Source organism: Gossypium hirsutum, chromosome A03 (genome assembly GCF_007990345.1).
Source record: "Gossypium hirsutum isolate 1008001.06 chromosome A03, Gossypium_hirsutum_v2.1, whole genome shotgun sequence".
Classification (NCBI taxonomy): Eukaryota; Viridiplantae; Streptophyta; class Magnoliopsida; order Malvales; family Malvaceae; genus Gossypium; species Gossypium hirsutum.
In genome coordinates, this window is record NC_053426.1 from 103,376,515 (window position 1) to 103,390,451 (window position 13,937).

The 13,937-nt window shown below is 31.8% G+C and overlaps 1 protein-coding gene across 1 annotated transcript; it reads left to right on the forward strand.

The window, feature by feature from the left end:
* Positions 1-9,683: 9,683 nt before the first annotated feature.
* Positions 9,684-13,036, forward strand: LOC107948242 (probable leucine-rich repeat receptor-like protein kinase At1g68400). The gene is made up of 2 exons (XM_016882720.2): positions 9,684-11,336; positions 12,068-13,036. The coding sequence occupies exons 1-2, from the start codon at positions 9,989-9,991 to the stop codon at positions 12,748-12,750; spliced, it is 2,031 nt and encodes a 676-aa protein (XP_016738209.1). The 5' UTR covers positions 9,684-9,988; the 3' UTR covers positions 12,751-13,036.
* Positions 13,037-13,937: the final 901 nt, after the last annotated feature.

The window sequence follows — 13,937 nt, forward strand, 5'->3', positions numbered from 1 at the left end:
ATGGCCCTATTCCTAGTCATGATTTGTCCCGATTCGCTTGTAAGAGAACACACCTTTCATCAGGATCCCAATTGACATTCCTCATGATCAAATTTGATTTGACACACCTAAAACAAGTCTTTCAAATGACGTTATACATGAGTTAACAATGGATATCAAGATTCAACAAGATCGATAGAAGATTTCGGCAAGAATCGCAAAAGATTGTGATCAAATTAAAAGATTAATGTGGATCGATGCTATTGCGAAATTTACGAGCTCTACAAATTGAAACAAGTGTATTTACCAAACTTGGATAAAAATAATTAGATGCTATCAATGGTGTAATCGATAATTTGGAGGGAAAATGATTTGAACGGGATTGATTTTGATTCAAGAAGCAAAAATAATTTCAGCAATAGAAAGAAATTATGATGCAAATAAGAGGATGGAAAAGAAATAGAGAAAATAAGGTAAAATTTTGTTTGAATTGGAAAAAAGAACAAAAATTCAATTGTAATTAGGAAAAGAGGGACTAAATACCTAGGGTTTTCAAACCCTATAGGCGGCATGGTAATTTACCCTATGTTTTCGAATAAAATAAAAAGAATGCATTTTGGGGATGGAATGGATTAAACTTAAGTATGAAAGGGGGAGAATAAGCATGTTAACCATTAGGTCTAAGCCTATTTCTTATTTAGTTTTTACTCCAAATAATATTTATTTTAGTATGTTTTTTATCCTAATTTGCTGAAAATTAAAGAAAAAGAAATGGGAGAGAAGTAGTTTGTGCTTAAGACTTGGAAGGCACTAACTACTTAACCATCAAGTCTAATTCATTTATTGATTAATTATTTTAATTAACCCCCTATATTTTGGGACATGACACAAACTACATGAGTGAACCAAGAAATTCTAATTGAAATATAAAATTCAATTGTGTTGAAATAAAATATTAATAGTTTTACAAATTTTAATGATCAAATTGTAAAAATTTTCAAATTAGGTGACTTAACTACAAATTTTAAAAAATAAAATGACCAAAAGTGTAACTATTTAAAACACATTTTAAAAAAGTTCTTAATGATACTTGGAAATAAGACATGATTATTTCAATAGTATATACAACGTGTTTATTTTTTCTTTTGATAGAATATAACATGTTTCAATATATATAAAACACATTATTTAAATATTTGAAAGTTTAAATTAAAATTTTAATGGGGAATTTTATATATATATCAAAATATTAAATACATTTTAAATTTAAATATTTTAAAAAATAGTTTAGTCAATCATTTTAATTATATCAAAAAATTTTAAATATATATTTTAAATTTCATATTTTAAAAGGTTATTTTAGTCAATTGGTTTTAACAATTTTAGAGTTGAATCTTATATGTTAGAAGATAGTTTTTTTTACAGAGGGAGTTTATTTTAACTAGTGCTTTAATTTATTTTCCTTAAAAATTATAATATTAAAAATACAAAAAATATCTTTTATAATAATATTTGAATTTTTAAAAGAAAATTTTTAAGTGTTTTCTAACTGAGTTTTATAATAGCATTGATTTTTTTTTATAATATATTAAAAAAAAACTCTTGTAACAAATTTTTTTCTTTTAGAAAATTTGGTTTTCAATTCTCTTCTTAACTAATTGATCTTTAGCCCCATTACAAGAAAAATGTTTTTTTTTTGTGATGTTTTAAAGCGTCACAAAAAACCACACAAAAAAATCATACAAAGATAGTTTTTGAGTTTACATGACGTTTTGGGCAAAACATAAAAAACGTCATACGTGAATAGTAACTAAAGGTCTTTGTGATGCTTTAAAAATGTCACAAAAGTGCTCTTTGTGACAATTTTAAACGTCACAAAAAGTCACAAATCTCAGTATAAGTATTATATTATCTTGCTTTTATAATGTCATTTGATTATTTATTGTAATGCCTTAGTATTTTAGTGATTAGTGAGGATACAATTGGCATATCATAGGGGTCATTAGCACGCCTATGTTAGAAGATGTGGTTTTAAACTGTGGTTAAAAGGTGCCTTCAGGCGTAGTACTTATGTGCGTTATGAATCCATTTCTAGGGTGTTCGAATGGATGCACTTCTAGGGCAGTGACTTAGGGTGATCGGTTGGGATCCCATGTATCTGAATTTTGTCTTGCTAATGTTTATTAATGGTAAAATGAATTAAAATTTTGATAATAAAATTTTATTATAAACATAAAACTCAATTTGTGAAATAAAATGATAAGCATTAAGGGTGGAGACTCGTAAGTAACGAAATGTGATATGAACAATGTGTTAAAAGACTTGGCTAAAGAGGAAATGAAATGACTGTTTAACATTTACTAACTTATGCATAAATATAAATGAGTCGTGTAATTGAAACTACTAGAGCTAAGTGGCTAAATTATAAAAATTATGAATAACTCAGATAAAAAGGTTGTAGATATAATGTTATAAAGGAAAGTTTGCTTTAAGAGAAAGAAGATCATAATTGGAACCACTCTAGTTATGTATTGAGAATAAATAAAAAGAACTAACCCAAAGTGGCTTGAGTACTAATGTTGTGCTAAAAAGGAATATGGAATGAAGTTCCCTTAACATATGATTTTGAGTGAACCCTTGCATAAAATTTATAAACGACTCAAACTAATAATGGTTGGGCAAGTTAGGCTAATCTTTGAGTACTTACTAAGCTCCCTGAGCTTGCCATGTTAGTTAAATTAAACGCGTAGGTGAAAACCTTCCCGTGGAGTTGGAACTAAAGGCATGGAAGCATCACATCACCACTTGAAGAGTGTATAGGTTGAACCATTAATTTTGTGTTAATGATGGCATGTACATAAAGCATAGACCCTTGGAGTGTTTGTAATTATTTGAGCTATGTTGACAAGTAACAAATGTATTAGAATTGGACTATCTATAAATAATATTTTGATATTTGAGTTTGTTGAGCATGTTCTTATGTTGAATGTTGTTTAAAAATATCATTTGAATGTGTTTGAATAGATTGTAAAAATTATGGATATGTTATGAAAGTGTTTAGGTATGTTTTTGAATGTTTTTGGACTAAGTTTCAACTTCAAGAGCCCAAGGTTCAATATCGTTATTATAGGTATCGTGTAACAGCCTAATTTTCAGTGGTATCGGAAACAGTGATTCGAGATCACTAAATCTGACGAGTAAGTTTGAAAATTTAATAAATTATGTTTATGAGTCAAATGTGATTTTAGAAATATTTTTGAATTAGTGAATTTTGTGAATTAAAAGAATTTATTAGGTAAATTGGGTCGAAAACGAGGTACCGAGACCTCGATTTCATAAACCAAGCCGTAAATATGTTTATAAATATTTACGAAGTATTAGTGAGTTAGTATTCGTTAGAAAATTTTAACGTTTTGATAGTTAATTAATTAAAAAGGACTAAATTAAAAAAGGTGCAAAACTTGCTAAAATGATTAAATAGCTCAAGTGTTAAATGAAAGAGGACTTAAGAGGCAAATTAGCCCAAAAATGATAGCTTGGGCGGCATGGGCTGAGAAAAATCACAGAAATCAGGTGAAATAAGGGTAAAATTGAAAAAATTAAAAAAGTTAACTTACAAACGAAATAAAAAGAGAATTCTAGAGAATTTTTCATAATTCTCAGCCAAAAACACCAAGAGCTCAAAGAAAGTCGTGGAAAAGAGAAAATAGTCGATTAGTCCCTGAATTTTCTACAACTTCTGCAAACTATTCTAGGTAAGTTCATATGGTTGAATTTTTGTGATTATTTGTTAAAATAGAAATGATACAATGTATTATTTTATATGTTTGTTATTAAATTATGATTATTACAAAAATATGAGATTGGATTGAAAGTTCAAATTGAGTAAAACGTAGGATTGAGTATGATTGTTTCGTATTACAAGATGAATTAACGGATAAGACCATGGTAAGACCATGGCAAAGCGTTAAATGTAAGACCATAACTGGGCTATGGCATTTTAGTGAAAAGACCCTAACTAGGTTATCGCATCGTGAACGTAAGACCATGGTTAGACTATAGCAGTATTTGTACAAGTGTAAGACCATAGCTAGGCTATGGCATCTTGATGATAAGACCATAATTGTGTTATGGCACTACGAGTGTAAGACCATGCGGGGCCATGGCAATACACGTGTAAGACCATAGTTGGATTATGGCATCAAGTAAACAATGTACTCAAATCAGTAGGACGTTCTCTAACTTGACAAAGATTGGTAATTGTTATATGGATTAAGTGATAGAATTTAAGTAGTCATTGGTTTCAAGCTCAATCAAGTGAATTCATCATTTGAAATTATGAATGGCAGGGAATATTAGTGAAATAATTGTTTAATGATTTGTTATAGCATGTTCAGTAAGATTTACATTCAAAACCTATGAACTTACTAAGCTTCTATAAGCTTACTCTTGTGCGTTTAATGTTCCTTGTAGATTGACGTTAGTTCGGAGGATCGGATCAACACATCGGCTCACAATATCCAGATTTCTCCGATAGATTTTGTAATATAACCTATGGTTTATATGGCATATATAGGATTAGTATAGATAAGAGTTAAACTTAAAATATGGTTGTGAATGATACATATATGTATGTTTGTATACACATACTTAGTAGTTGATTTTGGCATAACTATGAATGAGGTTACTTCGGTAAGTTCTGGATAAATGAGTTTTATGATGATATATTTTGTATAAATTATGATTTTTGACTTGCATTGGTTGCCTGTTTAGGATATATTGGTATATGAGAGTGTTCTGTGTAGGTTGATTTTGTAAAGGGTAAGAAAAGTGACCTTAAAATGGCCTATTTTCATCTACCGGCGAAGACACGGGCGTGTGTCTCATTCGTGTGTGACACACGATCATGTACATGGGCGTGTAGTTTGGCGATGTGTCCCCTGCATCTTAAAATTGAGAAATAGAATGCTCAAAATTGAGCACACGGGCAGAGACACGGGCGTGTGTTTCAGCCGTGTGAGGTACACGGTCTAACACACGGGCGTGTGACCTGTCTATGTGAAACCTGCACTTAATTTTCGAAAAATAAATTGACCACACAGCCTAGCACACAGGCATGTGGATTGGCCGTGTGACCTATGTTAGGGAGTTACACAGGGTAGGACACAGCCTGAAACACGGGCATGTTAAAAAGGTCACATGGGCGTGTCCCTTGACCACACGGGCGTGTATGGCCTACACCAAGGAAAAAATTTAGAATTTTGCAAAAAATTCTCTGAGTTCTTGATTTAGTCCCGACTTGTTTCTAATACTTAAATTGGGCCTTGAAGGTCCATTCAAGGGACGACATGATTAGTTTCAATTATGAATAATAAATGACATGAATTATATGTAATTGTTCTTTAAACTCTGATAATGCTTCGTAACCCTGTTCCGGCGACGGAAATAGGTTAGGGGTATTACATACCGAAATAGGGCAAGTTAATAGCTAAAAACTATAGTACAAAGGCTAAATATCAATACCTTGCTTCTAGGTATCGATACATAGCCTTAGGCATCGGTACCTAGGGGTTATGTACTGATACCTAGGCCCCTTCTAATCACTCTCGAAATGTTTTGTGAGTTCTAACTCCTATTGAAGCTTCTTCTTTTTTTTTTATCCTAGACACTTCCAATCGCTCTTGAAATGTTTCTAAATTACACTAAGTTGTTTTAAAGGCCTTCAAAATAATTTCACCATTATAATTTTATTAAACTGTTTTGAATTTTAAAGTTTTTGATAAACCCTACCTTTCTAAACTTGAAAGATATTGATTTAAGCTGATAAATATTGAAAACTTGTTTTGTGCCACAAACGTTTTCCATATGTGTTGGATGACCCGAATGCATTCAAGTTGAATCTAAAACTTTATAAAGTGTTTAAATTGACTTAAAGCACAAAAACCATACTGTGAAAGAAATACTTTTATAGAAGTATCAAATTTTGTATGAGTTTTGGAAACGTCACAGTAGCACCTCCTATTCTCATCGATTGTCAATATGGGTGAAAGGTGTTACAATTTGGATCATTCTTAGTTGTTACATTTTTCGAATTTTGAAATTTTGATCTTAATGCAAATGATAGTCGTTAAATCCATTAATTATTTTTTGAATAGTATGTGGAAATAACAAGCCAATATAGTATTACACATGTGATAATAAATTTGTCTCGTCAAATTTTAAAAATAGATGAACTTAATGAATTTAACAGTTATCATTGAACAATGACTAAATTTTTTTTAATTTAAAAAAATAAAGAAATAAAAAATAACTAAATTAAAATAGAGAAATTAAATTCACAGTTTAAACATAATATAAGGACGAATAATATAATTTAAACAATTAGAATTTACTTCAACCTTGTTAATGTGTTTTTATTAAACTCAACCTAAGGGTTTAGTGAAGATATTCAAATTATAGGAAGTAAGTATATTGTAATGTGTATTTTGCTATTTATAACGATCTTATTGGACTATGATATTGGTAATGATGAATTAAATTATCATAAGCTCCATTTAATATCACCATTATTATTATGAAAGTAAACAACATCGAGAAACCAAGTTATAGTCAAAGTTGAAAGCAAAAAGCAAAAGCGAAAGAGAGATGATGGTCCAGAGCTACTATACAACTTGTTCCTTCCAATAAAGAGAAAAAAAGGTACAACTTGTTTTTAATATTTTAATATTTGCTTTGGTAAAGCAAACAACTTCCAGAAACCACACCCAATTATCCCTTAATTCAATCAAATGTGTCACAAATATATTAACTTAAATTGTTTTAACTCGATTAATATTAATATTATGTTAATATAAATTTCTTTTTATAAATTGAGAAAAAGTTATAAAAAATTTTAAATATCATATTAAAAAGAATAAAACCCATAATAAAATTATTAAAAAAAATTTAAGGGTAAGGTGGCAAATACCATTTTTGTTTTTGCTTTTTATTTAATACATGATTAAATCTTGTTATCTCAATAAGATAAATTTAAATATTTTTCAATAATTTTTTTTATTTTTTATGATATGAAATTTTTTTATTTTTACTAATTACAAATAATTTAAAGTTAAAATTATAAAAATTAGTAACTACGAGTTGTGGAATGATGATTATTTTCTTCATCTTTTAGTCATGTGGTCTGAGGATGGATCACATTTTGTGATTAGTCATTTACCTCTTCACAAATTATCAAAAACAAAAAAAATATTAATCACAAAACAAACTAGTAAATATTGATTTAGAAGATCAACATATTGTATTAGTAATATGAATAAACAATGAGATCGATTCTTATGAGAAAGCATTGACAATAAGTTTAAATACTCTAGTAATCTGATTAGACATTGTGGTGGCAAGGTTAAAATCAATGATTAGCGATGAATTTGGATTCAATTATAGCAATGAAGGTGAGGTAGGAAAAAATCTCAAAACAACATAAATTTTGGTTTAATGTGAAATGTTATATATAAATTTTAAAATTGTGCAATTTATAAATAAAAATTTGGTTTGATTCAAATTTCACAAGCTACTAATACAATTATCGATATAGTTATCATTTTATGTTTACATATCGCAAACACAAAGAATTATATTTGCCCAATATAAAAATAAATCAATGTAGTTTTTTTCTTTAAATATGTAAGATTGAATTAAAATTAAAGTTTCACGTATACATTTGAATCACAATCAAAGTTTATACATCAAATCGTACATTCAAACAAAATTCATGTCCTATTATAGTGATAAGAAAAAATGATCATGAAAGATATTATATTAAATTTTTTATATAATAGAATTCTTAAAATTATTTAACATTTACAAAAGCTAACAATTATAAATTATTTTTTATAAAATATTTAATAATAAATTAAATTTATTAAAAACGATACTATTGTTTCAAATAATATGTGTTTTATTTACTTTAATTAATTTATATTAATTATATAATAAATATATTCGTAAAAAAATAAATTTATGTATTCATTGTTTAAATATTTTGGTATTATATTATGAATAAAATAATGAAAAAGTAAAGATTTAAATGGATAATTTTATCCTATAATATTGTCTTTCTAAAAGAAAAACTTGGTAAAGATAATTATAAAAGATTTCGGTAGAATAACAAAGTGTTTGATGAACAGATAATGAATAGTTGGATCTATATCCATTTATCAAATAAAGTAAATGAACAGAAACGAAATTTTAAAGCACATTTATTAAATCAACTAAACATCAACAACACTTGTTCAATTTATTTATATTAGTAAACAAGTTTGTTTGTATTTGACTAAATTTCCTTTAATAAATTATTTAAAATTTGTTTAAAACTTATTTATTACTTGATTATTATATATTAAAAAATTTATTTTATATCTACAAAATAATGTATATATATACGTATGTTTATTTATTGTTTGTTTGTTTACTTATTATTCATTGACATTATTAGTGAACATGTTCAATCATATGCCTGTGGATTTGTTCATTTAACTTGAATGAACAAATATAAACATACATATTTTTAAATAAATAGATACAAATGTAATTTTGAAAATTTTAAAGAAGATGAGTTTAAAATAAATAAACATGGGCAGATGTTTATTCGTTCAATTTTGGTTCGTTTGCAATCCTAGTGGTGTATTTGGGGTATTCAACGGATCTCATTGGGATGTTTCTTATACAAATCATCGAATTAGTTTTTAACATTAAATTCACTTCATTGAAGGTATCTGACATCTAGAAGGACATTTTTTTCTTCTATCATCTTTTAGACATTTTAATTTCCAGCATCATATTTAAAATAGACATTTTTACTTTTCATTGCAATTTTGATAATAATACCAAATACTTAAAATTACCAAATCATACTTTTCACATCATTTTTCTACAATACTTTTCAAAAAATATATATTTTTTCAAACTGAGCTTTTTTAAAAGCAACTCCCAATAATAAGGGCAATGCTAAACTGACACTAAATAAAATAAAAAGAGCCAAATTTGGTAAAAATGCCGATTTTTAAAGAAATTTAATTATCTAGGCTAATTTTTGTAATATTTATTGAAATAGATTGATGTTGTAGAGAAATTGCGAAAACGCGGCTAGAATGATGCGGTTTCAATCACCTTTTGACTTTTTTTTTGACAAATTATCTCTTTTGATTAGATAGTAAAAGTTAGTGTTTTTATCATTGAGTCTTAGGTATGATTTCTCTATTACTCATATTTGTATTTTTTATTTTATGTTGCTTTAAGTTTTTTTATTTTTATTTAATAAATATATTATTTTTAAGTTTTAAATTTTAAATTCATTATTTTATTAATAACTTTTTATTTAAAAAATTAAATAATTGTTACAAATATAAAATCAGCTTATTCTAATAAATATCACAAAAATCAATTAAATATCTTAAAAAATCGGCATTTCTTCATAATTGAGCCAGTAAAAACTATCGGTGATGATGATATCTGCTTAACTTGTTTACACAAATCTGAAAAAGAAAAAAAAAAAAAACGCAAGCCTCGTCAACGGTGAGCTTCACCTCTACGACAACGGCGTGAGCCTTGGATCTTATCTTGGCCGTCCGACATGCACCAGATTGAGATTTAGTGTGGAAGTTAATGCAGTTAATATAATAAGGCGTTACAGAGAATTAATTGAGGAAGCGAGGAAGACAATATTATCATTTTTAATAATAATTTTACCTCGCAGTACGCAATACTGTAAATAGTACACGTTACAAGCTTTTTCAGCTCATCCAGCTGGGTCAGCTCAATCAACCAGAAAATTAGAAAGGCCAGTTAATTAACTTCTTAATACCAATAAAACCCTTCATATTTCCCATTAATTACACCTTCACCCTCTTCTAACCTCTCTACTGTGTTTCTACCTAGCACTACTATAACCCTCAGCTCACGCTAAAGCTTTGAGGGAGAAAATCTCTTTCGCTCCCGCTCCACAGGGCAAATCATGGCCAAACTTTCTTCCCTATTCGCACATTTTTTGCTCTCCTTTTTGTTCTTCTCTCTGGTCTTAGCTATTCCAAACCCTGATTTGAAGCCATTAATGGACTTCAAATCAGCTGCTGACAAGTCCAACAAGCTAACTTCGTGGAACTCAACCACTCACGTATGCACCTGGAGCGGAGTCACCTGTTTCCGGAACCGAATCTCTCGGCTCGTACTGGAAAACCTCGACCTGACCGGCTCCTTCCAACCCCTTGCTTCACTCACCCAGCTTCGTGTACTTAGTCTAAAGCAAAACCGTCTCTTGGGTCCGGTTCCCGACCTTTCTAATCTCACTGCTCTCAAGCTCCTCTTTTTATCTCACAACCAGTTCACCGGTGAGTTCCCAGCTTCGGTTACCTCGTTGTTTCGGTTGTACCGTCTCGATCTGTCGTTTAACAACTTTACCGGTGGGATTCCCGTGACGATCAACCGTTTGACTCATCTTTTAACGCTCCGGCTTGAGGAGAACCGGTTTTCAGGGCCGGTTTCTGGTTTAAATCTTCCAAATCTCCAGGATTTAAACATTTCTGCTAACAGGCTTTCTGGTGAAATACCCGAGTCTTTGTCGAGTTTCCCAATGGCGGCCTTTGGTTCAAATACAGCTCTTTGTGGAGCTCCATTGGAGAAATGTAAGAGCATTGAGAGTTACCCGAAAAAACCAGGATCCGACGGGGCATTGGCGTCGCCGTTAATGCCAGGTCGAAACCCAACTGTTATAGCTTCATCCCCAAGCTCATTACCAGCAAGTGGAAACCCCAACAGAACCCCGAACTCTCAACGTCGTCATAATGCAGGCAAGATAAGCCCACTCGCTTTAATAGCAATTATATTAGGCGATGTTTTGGTTCTGGCTTTGGTATCTCTCTTGCTTTATTGTTACTTCTGGCGAAACTACGTTGCAAAAATGAGAGACGGGAAGGGTTCCAAGGTGCTTGAAGGAGAAAAAATCGTCTATTCTTCGAGTCCCTATCCAGCACAACCAGGTTTCGAGAGGGGAAGAATGGTGTTTTTCGAAGGGGTTAGGAGGTTTGAGCTGGAGGATTTGTTGAGAGCTTCGGCGGAAATGTTGGGGAAAGGTGGGTTCGGGACGGCATATAAAGCGGTATTGGATGACGGAAATGTGCTGGCCGTGAAGAGATTGAAAGATGCAAACGTGGGTGGGAAGAGAGAGTTCGAGCAACAAATGGACGTTCTGGGAAGGTTGAGGCATCCCAATCTGGTTAGCTTGAAAGCTTACTATTTTGCCAGGGAAGAGAAGCTGTTGGTCTACGACTACATGCCCAATGGTAGCTTGTTCTGGCTACTTCATGGTACGTTTCAGATGCCTTGTTCCTTTATTTATGAATAGGTTCTTTCATTTTCCGGTATTAAGTTGGGAAACATTTAGAAGTTTTAAAGCTCAATTCATGCAAAATTAATGAGTCTGGTCGTTATGGTGGGTGGGTGGAGTAGCCACCGCCACCTGCCAGATACATTTGTAGGTGGATGTATGGTGGGTCAGTTGTCGTTAGTACTGGCCTAAGCTGTTTGATTACGGAAGTCTTGATTTGGTTGAAATCCATTAACAATGTCATCCCGCTGCCTGAGGAAGAGTGAACAGTTTAGAGTCTACTCTTAGAGACGAATAGCGGGTTTGTTCTGGTTTGGCCTGTTTGGTAACTTCACACTGCCCTCTGGTAGACAATTATGTCTTCTTCACTTTTTCTTTTTGTTCTTTTCCCAATGACAGGCTTTGGCTTTTTTTTTTTCCCAGCGAATATGACCAAAAAGTGATACGATAGACACCGTTTGATCATGTAATAACACCTACCAGGGTGTCTTGATCAAAATCATCAGTTCTTCATCCATCACTTTCTTGATATGGATTGACCTACCTGACCCACCTGATATATGATCCATTTTACTTGCATGCAAATTTCCGGGATTACGACCTTTGTTTTGTAGCTTTAAGCCCTCCCCCCCCTTCTCCACAACGCCTTTTATTTTTATATTCCAATTTTTTAATATAGAATAGTATTAACCTTTGTTTCTTTCCCAACAGGGAACCGAGGACCTGGGAGAACACCATTGGACTGGACTACAAGGCTCAAAATAGCAGCCGGAGCAGCTCGTGGCTTGGCTTTTATTCACTACACATGCAAGGCTCTTAAACTCACCCATGGTAACATCAAATCCACGAATGTCCTCCTTGATAAATCAGGGGATGCACGCGTGTCAGACTTCGGGCTCACCATCTTCGCATCACCCACCAACAATGCCCCAAGATCAAACGGCTACCGTGCACCGGAATTATCATCTGATGGTCGGAAACCCACCCAGAAATCCGATGTGTACTCCTTTGGTGTGTTGCTACTTGAGATACTGACAGGGAAGTGCCCTTCTGTAGTGGATAATGGTGGGGCAGCAGTGTATGGATATGGTGGGCCCGTGGATTTGCCCAGATGGGTACAGTCTGTGGTGAGGGAAGAATGGACGGCGGAGGTTTTCGATTTAGAGCTAATGAGATACAAGGACATCGAGGAGGAAATGGTTGGGCTATTGCAGATCGCAATGGCTTGTACTTCCGCATCACCTGATCAACGGCCTAAAATAAGCCACGTAGTGAAGATGATTGACGAGATTCGTGGGGTAGAAGTGTCACCGAGTCATGATCAAGCACTTGACTCGGTATCCGACTCACCTTGCTTGTCTGAAGACACATGCGGCGGAGCTGTTAGCCAGTGATTGTTGCAAGTTTCCCATCAGTTAGGTAAAAAAAAGAAAAAAGGCATTGAAGTTGATGTAAAATCACATTTTTGCCCTTTGAAACTTAATGTTAGTTTTGTGCTAATTGAAGAGATTAAGAATATTAGCAAATTTGGATTTAATTAACATGAGCTGGCATGGCAGTGGAAGTGGAAGTGGAGAGAGCGCAAGAGTTATAGAAAATTCTATTGTCAGCATAAATCATGGAAGCATACTTAAATGAATTATTATTTTATAATTAGAGATAGAGAAGATGAGTTTACCATCAATTCGTACAGTAAAAAATATTTTATATCTGCTGCTTGGCTGGAGAATCATGAAAAGATGGGTCCGCTTTTTTACTTTGCAGTGGATTAAGAAGAAAAATGAGGGTTTAAAGGTATAGTCGGACCCTTATCATTTGAAATCATTGAAGAATGAGGGAAATTGTATGACTATGCGACAGGATTTAACCATAAAAAGATATTGGTTTCGCCAGCATTATTAGACAAATCCGCATGTGGGTCTGGCTTGATGTATGAAAAGTCTAATCATTTGCTTTTTAGTTGATTTAGTATAACAAATGGGGTAAACGGAAACATGATGAAAATATTTTAGACATTCAACATTATCATTTCCAAATCTATTTAACAAATTATTATGTAAGAAATTATATAAATATATAATATTTTATTTATGAAAAGTAAGGAAAACATTTCGTCAAAAAGAAAATGAAAAACATGATTTCAGCAGAATTTAATATATTCACAAGATTTACCCTATAGTATAACAAAATTATCAATGTGGTAATCATAGTTTCAATTTGTCTAATTTGGTACCTATACTTTTGTTCTGTCTAACCTTTTGGTACCTTACCCTAACGGTGCTAAATATTGACTTGTCAAGGCACATGGCCGAATCATGAGCTGCCATGTGGCACTATGTCAAGAAAACAATCAACTAGTTAGAAAAGTGGACTTCAATACAATTATACCATTTCTCCTTTTTAAAAGGCAAAAAGAGAAAATTAGACATATATGCCACTTTTAAAAAATATTTAGGGTTTTAAGTTGTCTTTTCTGAAATTTATGAAAATAGACCGTTTTTGCGAGATGCTAGTGCCACATGGCAAAAGCGGTAGATTTATTTTAAAAAATAATGTTAAATCAAGGACAATGGCTATTTGA

Bases quoted from the DNA above. Each gene is read 5' to 3' on its own strand.
- LOC107948242 (XM_016882720.2), top strand. From the start codon at position 9,989: ATGGCCAAACTTTCTTCCCTATTCGCACATTTTTTGCTCTCCTTTTTG. The intron at 11,337-12,067 runs GTACGTTTCAGA...CTTTCCCAACAG, and splicing joins CTTGTTCTGGCTACTTCATG to GGAACCGAGGACCTGGGAGA.